Genomic DNA, 18,223 nt, shown 5'->3' on the forward strand with positions numbered 1-18,223 from the left:
AAATCAGAATAGTTAACCACTGTCAAAGAATGGTAAGCCAGCCTACGTTTTATCACCTGTTTTCTTACACAGCTACCTAAAAAAGGACACCAAGGTCTACAAAAGCACTCTAAGTGCGATTAATACTGAAAAGGACTATCTTAAGATAATTGTATTAAAGGAATTAGGGAGTAACCAGGTGTTCTAAAGAAGTAACAGTTGAATGTGACACTGAACTAAATATAATGACAAAAATATCAGCGTGGAGGGACAATATGTTTTTGCTACAGCACTGTTTTTAATAAAATCTAAGTAAGTTATGAGATTTATACAGAAAAAATATCAATACTAAAATTAATTTTCCTTTCAATGATGCATCCTTTGCTGTTGCTCTTAATTAAAAATGTATGCATTTAAAAGCAAACAGTTTGACAGCTGTTTTCATTTGGGAGCAAAAAAAATAAAAAATGTTCTGTCAATTTGGGGAAATACTAAAATTTCAGAATTTACCTCCATTTTTTCTGGCTCTATAGAATAATAGACTTGAAGCCTTTGAATAACTCTATTATAGAAACACTAATTATTTCTAGACAAATACACTTCACAGTCCATTTAGTTCTCCAAGATATTTTATTACACAAAAATCACTTCAGAAAAAAAATGCTTTCATGTTGACAGCATAGGTGTACTATGCTATACAAAGATACAGCTATCACTAGAAAGAATTCTGATGTCATAAAAAAGACCTATTTGGTGTAAGTTGCCTAAACATTTTCATTTTAAAATTCCAAAACTTTCTTTAGGTTAAAAAAAAAAAAAATTAAGCCTAAAAAAAAAAAAAGTAACAAACACATATTGAGTTCCCAATATGTGCCAATCATTATACAGCAAAGTAATCTCCTAATATATATACAACCTGGTGTCGAAATGACTATAACACATCTGTTATATTAAAGTATACTGAAACTCTAAAACCCTCAGTAGAACTCCTCTTCCCCAGTCCCCTTCTAAATACACACCCACGGACTTCCATATGTTGTAACATAAGGCACCAGAGAGCTCTGACCCAGTAATTCATGTCATTCCATGACTACTCTTGCAGCTGAGATCAGCCGGAACAGGATTAAAGCAAACAAACAAACATGGTTTCTGCCTTTACTCAGTCCTTTTGTGTTGACCTGTTTGTCTTCTGAACATCAAAAATGATATGCCAAGAAAGGAGATTCATTTTATTTAAGTATTTTTCAAGATAAGCATGAGATAAGAGTATTAGCAAATACCTGTACTCAAAACAAAAACATTCCAAGACAGGTTTCAACTCAACTAGTTTATAAAGTTCAGCTTAAACTAAAATAATTTTCTATTTACTGGAAAATCTCTAAAACTAGACTTTGCTAAACACATAAAACAATTACACCTATACATAATACACAAGCAATTTACTATTTTCCTTTGTTGTTGTTGTCTTCCAGAAAAAGTTATGCAGAAATGAGGAACTAAAAAATGTTTTTCTAATGGGAAATAAAGAACTTTTTGTTAACTTTACTTAAATGAGTCAAAACATGTTCCTAAAACTTGTAGAATAAAATATTCCAAAAATATTAAATTTTATGACTTATCTAAGTTCCTTAGTCTGAGAAAGTAATTTAAATATTTTGTTTCTGAAATTAGAACTAAAAATTGCTTGTTCGGTTTGGTAATCTGAAAAGGAGGTAGATATAGTAAGTAAAATTTTAAAGATAGTATTGTTTCATCATAGCCCAGTAATCTGCAACAAAACTCAATAAGACAATACATATTATTATGTTTTCAAATTTATATGCTAAAAACTAAAAAGCATAAATAGGGAATCATTTCTTCAAATAAAATACTGTACTTGTATAAATTCAGATATAAGTGCTGCAAGTAAAATAGTCTAAACCAACTACTTCCCTTAACAGTTCACTTCAAAATGAATAAATACATGAGCAACTATTCTTTTAAGAGTAGTTGAAGGAAACTGAAATATCCATAAAAATCCATAACTATACCCATACTGATTTCCTCCTTCCCCTTTGCTTTAAATTCATAGTAGAAGATAAATTACAAAATTAAATCACTCTGCTCTTCATCTGGTCTTGATCATATCCATTTGATCAAAGCCATTTATCTTAACCTAGGCCTTCCACAGAAAATCAGTGGCCAAATCCTAAAGGTATCTCTTTACCTCACTGCAGAATTTCCCCAGGCTCCATGCTTGTCTGTGAGAATGTTGATAATTTTCTGGATTAGCTGAGTTGCTGTCACATGGTCTCGATATTTAGCTGCTCTTATCAAATGATCACACATCTTCTCATCTTCTCGTTTGTCTGCTGAATACTGGGCACACAGTGACTTGGATAGGAAAAAGAAACATCTATTAATATAAAAATATGGGGGAAAATCCCTTTAATTGCATGATGAAATAATCCCTTATATGAACAGAACCAAACAAAAATTTAAAGTGACTTTTACATTGCTCATGAGCTGAATTGACAGAGTTGGTGATCTACTGCCTCAGCACGACAATCCCCCAAGAATTTATTTCTCTGCAGTCATTCATAAGGTACACTCAGAAGTGGTTAATACCTAAGCAGAGACCTGAATAAAGAGAAGAAACCAGTGATGTGCTACATTACAAGTAGCATGAAGGAAGGTTGCAAAGAACTAAAGCAAAGAGAACAAAGAGAAGAATGGTATGAAAAGAGTCTGGAGAGAGAGGCAGGCAGGGTTGCATCATTTGGTACTGGGTGAGGAGTTTAGATTCTATTCTAACGCAATGGCGTACCAGTAGGTTAATCGGGGGAATAATGTGATTGATTTACATATTAAAATGATCAACATGGCTCCATTTAGAGAATGAATTACAGTGGAACAAGAGGCTTAAGCAGGGAGATCAGTTATCAGGCTACTGCACAGGTCCAGAAAAGAGACGCTGGTGGTTTGCAGTAGTAAACTGAGCTAGTTCTCAACACCTTTAGAAAATGCCAGAAACAGTGTGGTCTTTTAAACCCTGGCTATGCAAAATGGACCACCAGCACTAGAATAACCTAGGAACTTATTAAAAGTGCAGAATTATAGGTCCCACTCCACACCAACTAAATCAAAACCTGGATTTTAATGAGATCTCCAGGTGATTTCTAAATTAAAGTTTGAAAAGTACTTTCTCAGACATCAATTTTGCCAAAACAAATTTAGGATTCTTTAGCAATAATCAGATACAACACAACCACTAGTTTCCACGATGCTTGTTTATTTTCTTTTGGAATTCAGACACTTGTGGTATCATGTTTAAGATGCTATACTACCTAATTAATTGCTTAAAATAAAAAAAAAATGATTAATGTAAACTTGTTACTTAAAAGATGAGTTTAGTTGGACAGTTCCTCCCTTTCTCTTAGAGTGTAAAAGAGGAAGTACATGATTCCAGGAGTATTGAGAGCTCTTTCTGTTCCAGAAGAGAAGCAAGCCTGAGGATGAAGACAATACCCACAGGGAGGGGAGGTATGAGAATTACAAAAACAGCTTACTTTGAATGGAATCATGAATTTGCGGGTCAACCAAAGACCAGCCTACCTCTAAAATAACTTTCTGTGAAATCTTTTTTTTTCTTTAAGACTTTTTACAAGAACCTATATAAGCTCCTGTTCATTCACTGAAGCCCAGTATGAACTGGATTTTCTGTTCCTAATACCACAAGCAACCCAAATGATAAGTTTATGTAAATGCATAAAGAATCAAATATCTCTTGGTTTGTACAGAACACTAGGCTACTGAGATCAAAGGCTGAACCAGCTTGATAGCCTTTGCTCTGGAGAATCCCCATTCTAAACTGTGAGAAGGGAATTGGGAATAAAAGTACAGTCCTCTCTTGCTATCCGAGGAGGTGGGGGGGGGGGGGAGACAAGGTTCCAGGACCCCCCGTAGATACCAAAATTTGCAGATACAAAGTCCCTTTCATACAAATAATATAATATATATGAATATGTTATTACACATATGAATAAACATAAGATTGGGAAACAAATCAAATACCAGACTAAAGCATCATCTTTGGCAGAGTCTTTATCAGTCTTAGGCAACTAACTCACCTTACCTTTCTAGGTCTAACTGTCCTCTCATCTGCAAAATGAGAGGATTATATTACCTCTAAGGATTGTACACTTAATAGATTTTGGCTAATTCCTACTCAGCATTAGGGTCTTTTCCAATGAGTCAACTCTTCGCGACTCATTGGAAAAGACCCTAATGCTGGGTAGGATTGGGGTCAAGAGGAGAAGGGGACGACAGAGGATGAGATGGTTGGATGGTATCACTGACTCGATGGACATGGGTTTGGGTAGACTCCGGGAGTTGGTGATGGACAGAGAGGCCTGGTGTGCTGCAATTCATGGGGTCACAAAGAGTCGGACACGACTGAGCGCCTGAACTGAACTGAACTGAATTTCTAGGAGGTTAGTTTCTGTATATTGTTAAAGGAAAGTATTTATTTTACCTAAACACTGATATGGAAAAAATAAATTATGTGAGAAATTAGATTCATTTATAAAATATTACAGGCAAATGCCAGGCTTCCCAAGTGGCTCAGATATAAAGAATCCACCTGCAATGCAGGAGACACGGGTTCAATCCTTGGGTCAGGAAAATTTCCTGGAAAAGTGAATGGCAACCCACTCCAGTATTTTTGCCTGGGCAATCCCATGGACAGAGAACCCTGGCAGGCTACAGTCCATAGAGTTGCAAAGAGTCAGACACGACTGAAGCGACTGAACATGCACACACAGGCAAATGCCAGATACCATGTTAAAAATAAAAGCCTGAGCCAAGCAAACCCCAAGATAGTTCAGTTCGTCAAAATTATGATTTGAGCAAAGAAAAGAAAATATGATTAAGAAATACTTGAAGGGAGTAGTTTAAGTGAAGATAACTAGGGAATTATTCCATCGTTAACAAAAAGGTCATCTACTATGTGTTATTTTCAGAGATTCATCCCAGAACTAGGCAGTACTCTGTAGGTTACTTCACATAAGTAAGTCAACCATACACTGAAACCAACAGGACAAAATGGTAGACACTGTCAGAATTTGTATAGCTTAAACATCCTCTAATGTATGGACAATGTGTCTTTATCTAACCTCATCTGATAATAAGAGGGAATTAAAATTATTGATGGAAATTAAAAAATAATTGGTTTGAATACTCCCCTGAAACACCAGATACCTTCATATTAAATGTACCAAAATTACCAAAAAAGACATTATTAAATGGGCTACCTGTATTAATTAATTAATCTTTATTAATTAATTAATCTTTATTAATATTAGACTAGTTTAACTTTATCAAATCATATTCTTCAAAACATTTGGTAAGCAACTGAAGTTTGCTTAAAAAGGCATAATTCTAAAAAGAAGAGGCCAAGGTAGTAAGTTAAATAGTAAAATGGTTTAAAGTGCTCTTTAATGGATCCTCCTTTATAATATAAACAGCAACTTTTCATATCTGACATAAAATCTATAGATATAAATCACATTAAAGGGCTATTCTCTCCTGATTATCAATCTCTGTCTCATTGTGGAACATTAGAGTCACATCTAACCTTAAAACATGATAAAAGGAAACCAAACAAGAATGTTTTGTAATGATACAATGAACTTGCATCTATTCTTAAAAGCATCTTTAAAATGGAATTTTAAAGATGAACACATTCTTATTAAAAAACCAATAACATGTTCAACATATGACATATCATTCAAAGTCAAGTACAGATGAGGAATATTTGCCTGAAGATCAAACACATGTTACTTATTGAAGGAATATGTGTGCGTGTGTGTGTGTATGTATGTATGTATGTATGTATGTATGTATGTATGTGTGCTTGTGTTTAAGGGTTAAGTGGAGGTATCCCAAGAGACCTTACCAAAATGTACCATCTATCAATAAAATCAAGGGCCAGGTCTAGTGTGTGCCTGCTAAATTGCTTCAGCTGCGTTCGACTCTGGACCCTATGGACTGTAGGCCACCAGGCTCCGCTGTCCATGGGATTCTCCAGGCAAGAATACTGGAGTGGGTTGCCATTTCCTTCTCCAGGGTATCTTCCCAGCCTAGGGATTGAACCCAAGCCTCTTGTGTCTCCTGCACTGGCAGGCGGGTTCCTTGCCGCAAGTGACACTTGGGAAGCCCGCCAGGTCTAGAAATTTCATTCAATTTTACTTCACATCAACTTTTCTGTTTTCCTACTTTAAGCAATACACGAACTAAGTAATATAGCATCACAACAATGACTCTACTGCCCAACCGGAATCTTAGAAAAAAACAAAAACAAAAACAGAAAAAAGCATCCTGGGAACTAATTCAAATATATTTCATTTCAATTTGATTATTGTTAAAGAAATGTAAGATTTATTAATATAGAATTAATAAAACATAAGATAAATCTAGTTCTTAAAAAATTCACTTAACTGAAGAGAGAAGCAATTTAGACTGATCAATTATAATTCAAATAACTATTCTGGATCTTTAAATAAAGAAGTAAAGACAATATCACATTTAGCCTTTCCTTTCAGATGTTATGTCTCCAAGTTTACTATCTGTTCTTTGTATGAAAGCTCAGAGAGGAATGAACTTAAAATCAAGCAGATTTCTCTATTATGCTCCTGCCATCACTCTGATGACCTTTCTTGTGGTCAGACTTTCTCTTCATTATCTCTCAGGATGCTTGCATTTTCTCAAGGCTTTGTCATATGTCCCTTGGCAATATCATCCACTTCCACACATCATCTGCTATTATCAATTTAGATGTAACTGTCAAGTTTCCCATGTCTGACTCAGCTGTTTTCCCAAATTCAGACACCACATTTCTACCTGCAGGATAGTCTCCAATCATTCAATAAGTACAGAAAATTTAAAATGTACAACTTACCATCTTTATCCCAAACATGCTATTATACTGAAAAGGGAAAGTTTTTCTATTTCTGTCATTTGTGACTTTTCAATTGCCTTCACATCATATACCCTCACTCCCAGCAAAACCTCTAACCACCCATCACAGCCCTAATGTATATCTTTATTTGCTCTTGAAATAATCTTCTGTCCTTTTATGAGAAGTCCCAGAATTATTTCTAGAAAAATTTGCTTTGGAATAATATAGATATATGTATAGATTCCATCCTCAAAAAATACATAATTGTTTAAAATATTGAAAAATTAGAACCAAATTTTACTGCCTAGATCTGTGTATGTGTAGCATCTATTAAGTGGAATATTATCTTTTACATTACTGTCTATCCACACTCTATTTGCCAGATATACTAGATTATACACTACTACCCAAATAGCCTTAAGACATTTTCATGGGCTGGAAAATACACTTCTCCTGCAGCTTTTATATGTGAAACAAGTTTAAAGATGTCTACTGAGAAGGTAAGAGGGAAATTTGAAAGACAAACTACTAGAGAAGAGGAACTCATGCAGCGGAAAATATACGGAAATCTAGAGGTCCTTTTGATTCTTTAGCTGAATATAAAAAGTGGAAAAAAATCTCAAAAAATCCAAAATAATTGGAAATTAAACAATTCATCTCCAAATAAAAAAAATATGGATCAAAAATGAAATCACGAGGATAATTAGAAAAATTTGTGAGAACTGGATAAAACAGCATTTAAAGTAAAATTTATACATTTAAATATATTAGAAAATATTAAATATTTAAGGAAGAAATAATACAAATCTTAAACTCAGATGACAGAGGCTAAGGAATACACTGTAACTAATTTTGCATTAAAGGAACTGAAAACTAAATACTAACATAATTTGCATAAATAAACACAAAAACTCAACAAAATACTACCATTCAGCTATCTATAAAACAGACAATATATCATGTAGAGTATATCTATGGAATGCAAAGTTGATTTAATATTTAAATATAAATCAGCATAATTCACCATAAAACAGAAAAAAAGGGAGAAAAACATATCGTCTAAATCATTTTTTTAAAGAAATTAATTAAATAAATAATCAATTAACATTCAAAACCTTTCCATGAAAATAAATAATTAAATAACAAGCACTCTACAAACCAGGAATACAAAGAGACTTCCTAAACCTTAGGAAGGACATCTATAAAAATTATTCAACTAAAATTGGAAATAAAGTACTATGTCCTCTCTCAGGACTTCTATTCAATATGGTAAAAGAGAACTTAACCTGCAGAATGAGACAAAAAAAAAACAAGTAAGCAAAAAGACAGTTTAAAAAGGAAAGACTAACAGACTCTATGTTATAATTCTGAGGGTTCTAAGAAAAAACTACTATAATATATAATACAAGTTTGTTAGATAAAAGGTCAATATACTAAAAGTTAATCATGTACCTACAGGCTGGCAATAATCAACTCAAAAACAATGAAAAAAAAAACCAATACCATAAATAATGTGAAATATTTAGCAGTATATAAAAACATATTCAAGTCTACACAATGAAAACTATAAAACACTGCTAAGAGAAACTAAGAGTAAATAACTGAAGATATATACAATGTTCATAGATTTAAAATATCAGTATTTTAAAAAATACATACTTTTCAAATTGATTTTATAGATTCAACCCAATCTTAATTAATACTTTAGGAGGCTTTCTTAAGGATATATTGACAGCTGAGTCTAAAATATATCTGAACAAAAAAGAAAAAAAATAAATAACAGCAAAACAATTTACAAAGGAAAGATGAAACTGTAGAATTTTATACTCTTTGAATCACACTGTAAAATGAGAAATGAAGACAGTACAGGTCACGAAATGAAAGGAGTGCTGGTGCTGAAACACCTGGCCCCTCTCAAAAGAGAAAAGAAAGAAGAAAACTCGTTTTACCTCATACCACACACAAAAGGTTTAATTCAAAATGAGTAAGAAATACTGATATAAAAGTTAAAATTTTAGCACTTCTAAAAAAAAAACAGAAAATCTGATAACTTCAAGTGGGCAGAGAATACTTAGACTAAAACTCGTAGATTGGAAAGTGTAAAAGAAAATCGTAACCATAAAAAAAATTGACAAATTAGACTACAGTGAAACTTATAAAATATGCCCTGTAAAAATCACCATTTAGAAAACGAAAAGGCCAGTGAGGGAAGGAGAGAGTGGGATGAATGGAGAAAGTACCATCAACATGCATACACTACCATGAGTAAAACAGATGTCAAGGGAAAAGCTGGGAGCCAAGCCTGGCATTCTGTAATGACTTAAAAGGGTGGGCTGGGAGGGGAGGGAAGAGAAAAAGGGAGGTGACGTATGTATGATTACGGCTGATTTGCCATGTTGTACAGCAGAAATCAACACAATGTTGTATAGCAATTTTCCTGCAATTAAAAAAGAAATTAAAAATAAATGAATAAAGAAAAAAAGAAAATGAAACGGCAAGGAGAAAAAATATTCACCATACGTGTAACTGACAAATGATTTCCTTACAGGAACTATAAAGAACTCCTACAGTGCAATAAAGACAAACAAATTTAAAACCATTAACAAATGATCTGACTACACATTTTACAAAAGATATACAAATGACTAATAAGTATGTGAAAAAATGCTTAGTCAGCAGAGATATTCAACTAAAAACCACAACACTCTATCATTATATGCACACTAGAAGGGCTGAAATTACAGGAACTGACAATGAATACTGGCAAGGATGTGGAACAAAGGGAACTCATACCTACCAACTACCCTGATGAAGTGTAAAACCAACAACTACTCTAGAAAATAGGCTGGCAGTTTCTCCTACGCCCAAATATAAACTTGCAACAGGACATAGCAATTATACTCCTAGGTATTTCCTCCAAATGAATGATAACATGTTTCCACAAAAATGAATTGTATGAAAATGCCCACAATGCTTTTAATCGCAAGAGCCAATATACACCTGGAAATTACCCAATATACACCTACAGATAAATGGATAAACAAAGTAGTACTGCTAAGCAATACAAAAAACAGAAGAGTAATACACATACAACAATGTGGATTTCATCAAAAATTTTATGCTGACCAAAGCGATCCAGACATTAGAGCATCCATTATGTCCAGTTCAGTTGAGTCACTCAGCCGTGTCCGACTCTTTGCAACCCCATGGACTACAGCACACCAGGTCTCCCTGTCCATCACCAACTCCCGGAATTTACCCAAACCCATGTCCATCGAGTCGGTGATGTCATCCAACCATCTCAACCTCTGTCATCCCCTTCTCCTCCTGCCCTCAATCTTTCCCAGCATCAGGGTCTTTTCTAATGAGTCAGCTCTGCATCAGGTGGCCAAAGTACTGGAGTTTCAGCTTCTATATCAGTCCTTCCAATGAACACCCAGGACTGATCTCCCTTAGGATGCACTGGTTGGATCTCCTTGCAGTCCAAGGGACTCTCAAGAGTCTTCTCCAACACCACAGTTCAAAAGCATCAAATCTTCGGTGCTCAGCTTTCTTTAGAGTCCAACTCTCAGATTCGTACATGACCACTGTAAAAACCACAGCCGTGACTAGACGGACCTTTGTTGGCAAAGTAATGTCTCTGCTTTTTAATATGCTGTCTAGGTTGGTCATAACTTTCCTTCCAAAGAGTAAGCGTCTTTTAATTTCATGGCTGCAGTCACCATCTGCAGTGATTTTGGAGCCCAGAAAGATAAAGTCAGCCACTGTTTCCACTGTTTCCCCATCTATTTCCCATGAAGTGATGGGACCAGATGCCATGATCTTAACTTTTCTGAATGTTGAGCTTTAAGAAAACTTTTTCACTCTCCTCTTTCACTTTCATCAAGAAGCTCTTTAGTTCTTCTTCACTTTCTGCCATAAGGGTGGTGTCATCTGCATATCTGAGGTTATTGATATTTCTTCTGGCAATCTTGATTCCAGCTTGTCCTTCTTCCAGCCCAGTGTTTCTCATCATGTACACTGCATACAAGTTAAATAAGCAGGGTGACAATATACAGCCTTGACGTACTCCTTTTTGTATTTGGAAGCAGTCTGTTGTTCCGTGTCCAGTTCTACCTGTTGCTTCCTGACCTGCATACAGGTTTCTCAAGAGGCAGGTCAGGTGGTCTGGTATTCCCATCTCTTTCAGAATTTTCCACAGTTTATTGTGATCCACACAGTCAAAGGCTTTGGCATAGTCAATAAAGCAGAAGTAGATGTTTTTCTGGAACTCTCTTGCTTTTCCGATGATCCAGCGGATGTTGGCAATTTGATCTCTGGTTCCTCTGCTTTTTCTAAAAGCAGCTTGAACATCTGGAAGTTCCACGGTTCATGTTTTGCTGAAGCCTGGCTTGGAGAATCTTAAGCATTACTTTACTAGCATGTGAGATGAGTGCAATTGCGCAGCAATTTGAGCATTCTTTGGCATTGCCTTTCTTTGGGATTGGAATGAAAACTGACCTTTTCCAGTCCTGTGGCCACTGCTGAGTTTTCCAAATTTGCTGGCATATTGAGTTCAGCACTCACAGCGTCATCTTTCAGGATTTGAAATAGGTCAAGTGGAATTCCATCACCTCCACTAGCTTTGTTTGTAGTGATGCTTTCTAAGGCCCACTTGACTTCATTTTCTAGGATGTCTGGCTCTAGGTGATAATCACACCATCGCAATTATCTGGATCATGAAGATCTTTTTTGTACAGTTCTTCTGTGTATTCCACCTCTTCTTAATATCTTCTGCTTCTGTTAGGTCCATACCGTTTCTGTCCTTTATTGAGCCCATCTTTGCATGAAATGTTCCCTTGGTATCTCTAATTTTCTTGAAGAGATCTCTAGTCTTTCTCACTCTATCGTTTTCCTCTATTTCTTTGTATTCATCACTGAGGAAGGCTTTCTTATGGCTCCTTGCTATTCTTAGGAACTCTGCATTCAAATGGGTATATCTTTGCTTTTCTCCTTTGCTTTTCGCTTCTCTTCTTTTCACAGCTATTTGTAAGGCCTCCTCAGACGGCCATTTTGCTTTTTTGCATTTCTTTTTCTTGGGGATGGTCTTCATTCCTGTCTTCTGTACAGTGTCACAAACCTTCATCCATTGTTCATCAGGCACTCTGTCTATCTGATCTACTCACTTAAATCTATTTCTCACTTCCACTGTGTAGTCATAAGGGATTTGATTTAGGTCATACCTGAATGGTCTACTGGTTTTCTCTACTTTCTTCAATTTAAGAAATCGGCACACGAGCGCGGCCGAGAGGAGCTACCCCATTCCCGAGGTCAGGGGCCGCGCCCGAGAGGAGCTATCCCGCGTCTGAGATAAGGAGCAGCGGCTGCACTTTGCTTGAGCATCCCTGAAGAGAGACCCCACATCCAAGGTAAGAGAAACCCAGGTAAGATGGTAGGCACTGAGAGAGGGGATCAGGGGGCAGACAGACTGAAACTACAGTCACGGACAACTAGCCAATCTGATCACACGGACCACAGCCTTTTCTAACTCAGTGAAACTAAGCCATGCCGTATGGGGCCAGCCAAGACAGACGGGTCATGGTGAACAGGTCTGACAGAATGTGGTCCACTGGAGAAGGGAATGGCAAACCACTTCAGTGTTCTTACCTTGACAACCCCATGAACAGTATGAAAAGGCAAAAAGATAGGACACTGAAAGATGAACTCCCCAGGTTGGTAGGTGGAGAGAGTGCCTGAATAACTATAGATGGAGATTCCTAATACTATACAGGAGGCGGTGACCAAAACCATCCCAAACAAAAAGAAAGGCAAGAGGGCAAAGTGGTTATCTGAGGAGGCTTTACAAATAACCAAGGAAAGAAGGGAAGTGAAAGGTATGATAGAAAGGGAAAGATATATCAAATTGAATGCAGAGTTCCAGAGAATAGCAAGGAGAGATAAGAAAAGCTTCTTAAATGAGCAATACAAAAAAAATGGAGGACAACAAGAGAATAGGAAAGACTCGAGATATCTTCAAGAAAACTGGAGATAGCAAGGGAACATTTCATGCAAGGATGGGCGCAATAAAGGGCATAAACAGTAAGGACCTAACAGAAACAGAAGAGATTAATTAAGAAGAGGTGACAAGAATACACAGAACTACACACAAAACGACTTAATGACAAAGATAACCACGATGAGGTGGTCAGTCACCATGCCAGACATCCTGGAATGTGAAGTCAAGTGGGCCTCGAAAGCATTACTATGTACAAAGCTAGTTCATAGTATGAAATGAACTAGAAGGAATTCTAGCTGAGCTATTTCCAATGCTAAAAGATGATGCTTTACACTGCTGCAATCAATACGTCAACAAATTTAGAAAACTCAGCATTGGCCGCAGGACTGGAGAAGGTCAGTTTTCCATTCCAATTCCGAAGAAAGGAAATGCCAAAGAGTGTTCAAACTACTGCACAATTGCACTCATTTCACATGCTAGCAAGGTAATGCTCAAAATCCTTCCTGATAGGCTTCAGCAGTACATGAATCAAGAACTTCCAAATGTACAAGCTGGATCTGAAAAGGCACAGGAACCAGAATCAAATTGCCAAAATCCACTGGATCATAGAAACAGCAAAGGAATTCCAGAAAAAAACATCTACTTCTGCTTCATTGACAATGCTGACACCTTTGACTGTGTGGGTCACAACAAACTGTGGAAAATTCTTAAAGATAAGGGAATAGCAGACCATCCTGTCTCCTGATTAATCTGCATGCAGGTCAAGAAGTAAAAGTTAGAATTGGACATGAAACGATGGACTGGTTTAAAATTGGGAAAGAAGTATGTCAAGGCTGTATATTGTCACCCTGCTTATTTAACTCGTATGCAGAGTGCATCATGTGAAATGCCAGACTGGATGAATCACAAGGCAGGATCAAGATTCTGGGAGAAATATTAACAACCTCAGGTATGTAGATGATACCCACTGTAATGGCAGAAAGTGAAGAGGACCTAGAAAGCCTCTTGATGAGGGTCAAAGAAGAGAGTAAAACAGTTGGCTTAAAACTGAACATTCAAAAAACGAAGATCATGGCATCCGGTCCCATCACTGCATGGTAAATAGAAGGGGAAAAACTGAAAATAGTGACAGATTTTATTTTCTTGAGTTCTAAAGCCACTGAGGACGATGACTGCAACCATGAAATTAAAAGACGCTTGCTCCTTGGAAGGAACTCAGTAACAAATCTAGACAGCAACTAAAACTGCAGATATCATTTTCAGAGAAAGGTTTGTATAGTCAAGGTATGTTTTTTCCAGCGAGTTCGACCATAAAGAAGGCTGGGTACCGAAGAATTGATGCTTCTGAACTGTGGGCTTGAGAAGACTCTTGAGAGTCCCTTGGACAAGAAGGAGATCAAACCAGTCCATCTTAAACGAAATCAACCCTGAATATTCACTGGGAGGACTGATGCTGAAGCTCCAGTACTTTGGCCACTTAATGCGAAGAACTGACTCGCTGGAAAAGACTCTGATGCAGGAAAAGATTGGCGGTAGAAGGAGAAGGGGAAAACGGAGGATGAGATAGTTGGATGACATCACCAACTCAATGGACATGAGTTTGAGCAAACTCCATGCAACAGTGAAGGCTAATGGAGCCTGGCATGCTGCAGTCCATGGAGTCGCAAAGAGTCAGACATGACAGAGCAACTGAACAACAAATCCACCCTACAAATACACGAGAGTATGCACACCAAAAGACATTAAAGCAGCACTGATCCTGATATTAACAGTTAAAAAATGGATTGACAATCAATAGCAGAAGAGATTATGAAAAACCACTGCTCTACTAATGAAACTGAACAACATACGGTATTGAAAATGAAAAAGAAAACGTAACAAATGAAGTGAATCTCACAAACATAACACTGGAACTAAACATGACAGAGAAAACCAACTTTGATTCAATTTTTTGTAAAGTTCAAAAACTGGAAAAGAAATTACAATGATTAAAAAATACACAGTTACGTGTTAAAAGAAAAAAACAGAAGCAAGTAAGTCATTAGATAAAATGACATTATTTAGCTTAATGGACCAAAAAAAGGTTGTGATTAGATATATAAATATGCACAAGGCTTCTCACAACCACTTCAGCATTAAGAGAAGGAGGTAAATTAATGTTAAATGCATACTTTTTTCTTGGAGAAGGAAAGGGCAACCCACTCCAGTGTTCTTGCCTGGAGAATCCCAGGGACGGCGGAGCCTGGTGGGCTGCCATCTATGGGGTCGCACAGAGTCGGACACGACTGAAGCGACTTAGCAGCAGCAGCATACTTTTTTCTAGAGTATATTTTATGAGAAACAGATTATAAAGCAAGTTTTCATTAAGTTTGTATAATATTGTGATATAAAGATAAATTTCAGTTAAAAAGTTCAAGGCTAAAATCTTTAAAATATTTTATAACCTGTTATTCTAATTTACTAACATTTATATTTAATTAAGCAATTGAAATGCATTGGCTTCACAAGTTTTGTGCTTCAGTTTTTAAAAGAAATTTATACTAAAATTTAAAAAGTAATGACTTATATGATAAAGAAATTCCTTTCTTCTACTTCCTCCCTGTTTGGCTATTTTCTACAGGTGTAGTCATGTTAACATGAATGTAGTATCTATGTAAATAAAATCAAATTATACATCATTCCTTTTCAAGACATAAAGTTCTATCTTCATTCTTTTCAATGGCTATATACAATATTATATTTTTAGTTAAATAAACACATTTTCTGGTAAACACTTTTAAGTGTACTACCTTATGCTCCAATTTATCTCAAAATCACTTATACTATAAATTGTTTGTCTCATTGTAAACCATTTAAAAGGGCAATCATCTAAAGGATAACAAATTAAGAACTTTTCAACAGCTCAATTTTGGAGGTCTTTGCACTCAATCTCAATTCAGATTTAAAGTCCCACCATTAAAAATGAAAAAATGTTGTCCATGGGAATGTTACAGAGCCTCCTGAAAAACTTAGAAAAATAAAAGCTTAAAAAACCCAACAACAAACGAAAGTCAACCAATGACAATGTGTGACAGCCACCTTTAATTCTAAAGTGATTCCTCTGTCATCCAACACTTCGAAGTATTGATTTCTCTCAGCATGAAAAAGTCTAAGCCAATGAAATAGATATAGTATCATCACCCTGATAATAGCATTCAAGGTGAAAACAGGCAGAACACTTATCAAAGTATCGCTTCCATTTCTTATTATTTTAATGGAATGGATACGATGTGCTGGGTTTTTATCTTTACAATTGCAGACTTCAAATAATACTTTTAAATAATCTGAGGGCTAATATAGGTTCTAATATTTTACTTTAGAGAATTAAAAAAACAGGTTTCAAAAGCTTTTACATATTTGTAAAGTGAAGTCAACACTAAGAAGGTTACAGTTTCCACCTGCATGTAAAATGCACATACAACACTGTTTACATTACTTCATTGCTACATTAGAGTTACTTGTTAACAATGAAAATTACAAAATTTTTAAGTAAATAACAAAACAGCTTTCATAAAGGCAAACTGATTTCTTTAACAATGCCTGCATACATTATATATCAGTTTGGTAAATAAAGTAAAATGTGTTTAGTATCGGTGATCAATAAAATTGACAGGAAATTTAAATAGAGTTAAATTCAAATAACTATATTTTAAAATTCATAGAGACAAGTATATCTTCCCATAAGATTATAATTATACACAAATACATATAAACATATATACAGTAAAAGAGAAGAGAGAAATTCAAAAGTTTTTATTTTTTAAACTTTACTTTTTGTTAATTTGCACAAGAGCTGAATATCTTAAACAAATCCTATAATCTTTTACCTCAACATATCTATCTAACCATTAGGTTTTTTGGAAATCATACAAAACTAGGGCATCTTACTCGTCCTGAGCTAAAAGTAGCGTGTGTGTGTGTGTGTGTGTGTGTGTGTGTGTGTGTACATATGTATACATATACTTTAATTTCAAATAACAGTAGTTCAGGAACAAGCAAGAAAACCAAAAAGTTAAAAAGAGATTAAGTCATTCTTTAAGAAACCATAGTTAATACTGTGGTTAAGAACACAGACTCTGGAGCCAGACAGCCTGAGTTTAAATCTTGGCTCTGACACATTCATGATCAAGCTAGGTATTTAACCTCCCATTCCTCAGTTTCCCCATAGAAAAAGGATATAATGTGATGTGCTTTTCATAAAGTTCCAATATGCATAGATATAAAACAATCATAATGTTGACAGGCATATACACTAACACCCAGCACTTGCTGTAGACTCAGTCATGAAGTTAACCAACTATACTGCAAACAGTCCCTTGTCTTCCATCATCTGAATGTAGCTGAGAGACATGGAGTAAAAATAATTACAATATGAGATACTTGCTGAGATAGATATTCACAGTGTGCTTGGAAAGAACAGGAAAGAACTATTCAGAACCAGCGAGGGTTTCACAAAGGAATTAGAGGCTAAGTAACTTTTCATGGAGAAGAAAGGGCTCATTTAAGATAGAAGAAATAAAATATAGCAAAATAGAGGCAAAAAAATGAGAACAGCTCAAATAAAAAAACTTTTAAGAATAACAGAATAATACTTGCAATTGCCAGAGCTCTCCTTTTAAGTAAACCAGAGCTGCTGCTTTATATCCTCCTTGGGTGCCTAATGTATTTTCACCCATTTCCTTCCTAAAAAGATTATTCCTCAAAGGTTTTATAAATGGGATAAAATATAAATAGTTGATTTGGTCAACTGTTAAGATAACCAGGATATATCATAAACTGAAACCTTAAATACAGGCTTTATCTATCTGTAAGGAGTATATTCAGACATTTTCCTAAAAGAGATTTTTAAACAGCAGTTAAGATATCTAGTTCTCTATCAAGACTATATTTTACATTATTAGAATCTAATGAGAACACAATGAAGAAAATATATTTTTCAGTTTGGATTTAATTTGATCAGCGCTGCTCACAGGTATGAATTTCATTTCACCTGGGCCATAGTTCCTTTGCTTTTTTCTAGCTTTCTACCTTTAACGGAGTGCCCAGTAATATAGCTCTGTTTCTTGAAGCTAGAGAAGCATCACTGATAATTTTCAAAGTAAGAGACATGAGCATACTTTAGAATGGTCTTCCTTTGCCCCAACAATGAAAGCTACTTTAGTTTCACAAGTTATTCTAAAAAGGATGATTTTTTAAAAAATATGTACATGCATGCATGTGCCCTGTGTAGATATGTATATTTTCCATTCAGAAGTTACCCCCCATAGAAGACT

At 35.5% G+C, this 18,223-nt stretch overlaps 1 protein-coding gene across 12 annotated transcripts in view; it reads right to left on the reverse strand.

Moving 5' to 3' along the window:
- The window catches only part of LRBA (LPS responsive beige-like anchor protein), an 803,036-nt gene that overhangs the window by 400,254 nt on the left and 384,559 nt on the right, over positions 1-18,223 (reverse strand). For all 12 annotated transcript variants that reach the window (XM_081543940.1, XM_081543938.1, XM_081543941.1 and 9 more), the window contains one exon: positions 2,186-2,352. In XM_081543940.1, coding sequence (XP_081400066.1) covers positions 2,186-2,352 — 167 coding nt within the window. The remainder of the gene's footprint in view (positions 1-2,185; positions 2,353-18,223) is intronic.

The sequence above is a fragment of the Giraffa tippelskirchi genome, chromosome 11 (assembly GCF_054371585.1).
Source record: "Giraffa tippelskirchi isolate mGirTip1 chromosome 11, T2T-mGirTip1v1.2.pri, whole genome shotgun sequence".
In the NCBI taxonomy this organism is placed as follows: domain Eukaryota; kingdom Metazoa; phylum Chordata; class Mammalia; order Artiodactyla; family Giraffidae; genus Giraffa; species Giraffa tippelskirchi.